The 1,864-nt window shown below is 46.2% G+C and overlaps 1 protein-coding gene across 1 annotated transcript; it reads left to right on the top strand.

Moving 5' to 3' along the window:
* Positions 1–4: 4 nt before the first annotated feature.
* Positions 5–1,449, top strand: LOC110035294 (protein DGCR14-like; the record flags this gene model as incomplete). Its single annotated transcript, XM_020739527.1, has 1 exon — positions 5–1,449. A coding segment is annotated over one exon (1,317 nt), but the record flags the coding sequence as incomplete, so codon positions are not given.
* Positions 1,450–1,864: the final 415 nt, after the last annotated feature.

Genomic DNA, 1,864 nt, shown 5'->3' with positions numbered 1-1,864 from the left:
CCGCGATCGCCTCGACTGGCTCGAGGCTACCCGCTCCGGCGATCCCATCATCATTCGTGATGCCCAGCTTAAGATCCTCGAGCGCCGTGCAGCGGCGACTTCGGGTAAGACTCCCTCTACTTCTGCCGCCGCCACTGATGGCCGCACCCGCAGCCCGTTCTCCACCACGCCCTTTGGCGCCGATAAAACCCCGTCTGTTGTTCCCGTTTCCGGCGATCAAGTTGCAAGTGAAGAAGATCCCACTTCTAATGTGGATACTTCTCTCTCCCTCGATGAATTCTGCTGCAGGTACACGAGCGAGGACAATGAGAGCTTCTCGAAGATCATGGAGAAGGTAAACAGGAAGAGGAGGGATCGCTATTCTCATCTGTTGCAAGGGGAGTTGGAGGAAACAGTGAAGACCATAGAGGATGAGAGGAGGGATCGAATAACGGATGGCTATGGAACTTCTGGACAGCCGTTGGCCACCCTTGACGGGTGGAAGTACACGGCAAAGAATCTCTTGATGTACAATCCTGCTGATCGTGGGGAGGTCCCCCTTACGGAGGAGGAAAGGGCTGAGAGGCTGAAGGGCTTGACGAAGGAGATTGACAAATCAAACACAAGATTTCAGGGAAAGTCTATTGCTGATTCGAAGCCCACTAAGGAGGAACAAGCAGCCTCGTTTCTCTACACTCCAGTTCCAGGCACCACACCAGCAGGTGCTTCTTGGCCATTTGGTGATCGACAGGCAGAGAAGCTGAAAAAGTATGACTTGGAAGATCTGAGAAAAACCCCAAATGCATTCTTTGCTGAGTCTGAACAGATATCAGAAAATGGGTATAGCTTTGTGAAGACGCCTTCCCCAGCTCCTGGTGTGGATGGATCCCCTTTTATGACATGGGGAGCCATAGAGGGAACACCGCTGAGATTGGATCTGGAAGAGACACCAGTTGGTAATGGTGGGAGTATTGATGGGCCGCATTTCAGTATTCCATTGCCACCCTCCCGGGATGTGAAGGCACATTCTCTTTCAAGAGAAGCTACTAGGAGATTAAGAGAGAGGTCCAAGATGTATCGGAAGCCACCCTTGCCTTCACCTGCTCGGGGTTGTAGTGCAAGCCCCAGTGTTCGAAATCTTTCACCTGCTGCACAAAAGTTTGTTAGAAATGCAATTGCCAAAACTTCAAGCTCTGTTGATGAGAATCTTCGTGCTAGTTATCGTGGGACAAGCCCAGCAGTCTCTACTCCAAGGGAACGAAGTTTGTCTAGGTTTTCAAGAGATGGAAGTTTGGCATCCAGGTCTCCTTCAGTTAGACAGGATTCTGCTTCTCCATGGTGAATTATCCCTTTGTAGCCCTAATAGCTTGTTCTGGAACTATATATTACAATGTCAAAGCAGTAATGACATTGTTGTTCTTATGGGTATCTTTGAAACATGAAAATTCTTAGTCAGATTCACTTCTTAAATCTGCTTTCCTTCATTTGTTTCACATTATTGCATTACTTTGAATAGAAGAACAATGTAAATAGATATACTGTCTCTCATATTCAGATTTCAAAGGAGATACATATTGCTTGTTGGTTTTCAAACCTCTGCTATTGGCTTGCAACTTTTAAACGGTTGTTTTCTTTCCTCCTGTGAAGTGTGCAATCCAACCTATTTATCCAGTTAGTCTTATACCTATTTTTGTGTCAAGTTTATTGGCTTGCCACTATAGTATGCATTGTTCCTATGAAACTATTTACTGATGCTGAATGAAATCAGTAAAACAGTATGAGGGAAAGTGCAAGGTTTGAAATTCCACATAAATCTGCTTGTCTCTAAGGACATTGCGGGTGGAAAGCACCAAATGGCGATAAAGATTTAACTCTAGAGTGTCTT

Source organism: Phalaenopsis equestris, unplaced genomic scaffold (genome assembly GCF_001263595.1).
Source record: "Phalaenopsis equestris unplaced genomic scaffold, ASM126359v1 Scaffold197149, whole genome shotgun sequence".
NCBI lineage: Eukaryota > Viridiplantae > Streptophyta > Magnoliopsida > Asparagales > Orchidaceae > Phalaenopsis > Phalaenopsis equestris.
Note: the sequence above shows the minus strand (reverse complement) of the source record. Positions and strands in the feature narration are given on the sequence as shown.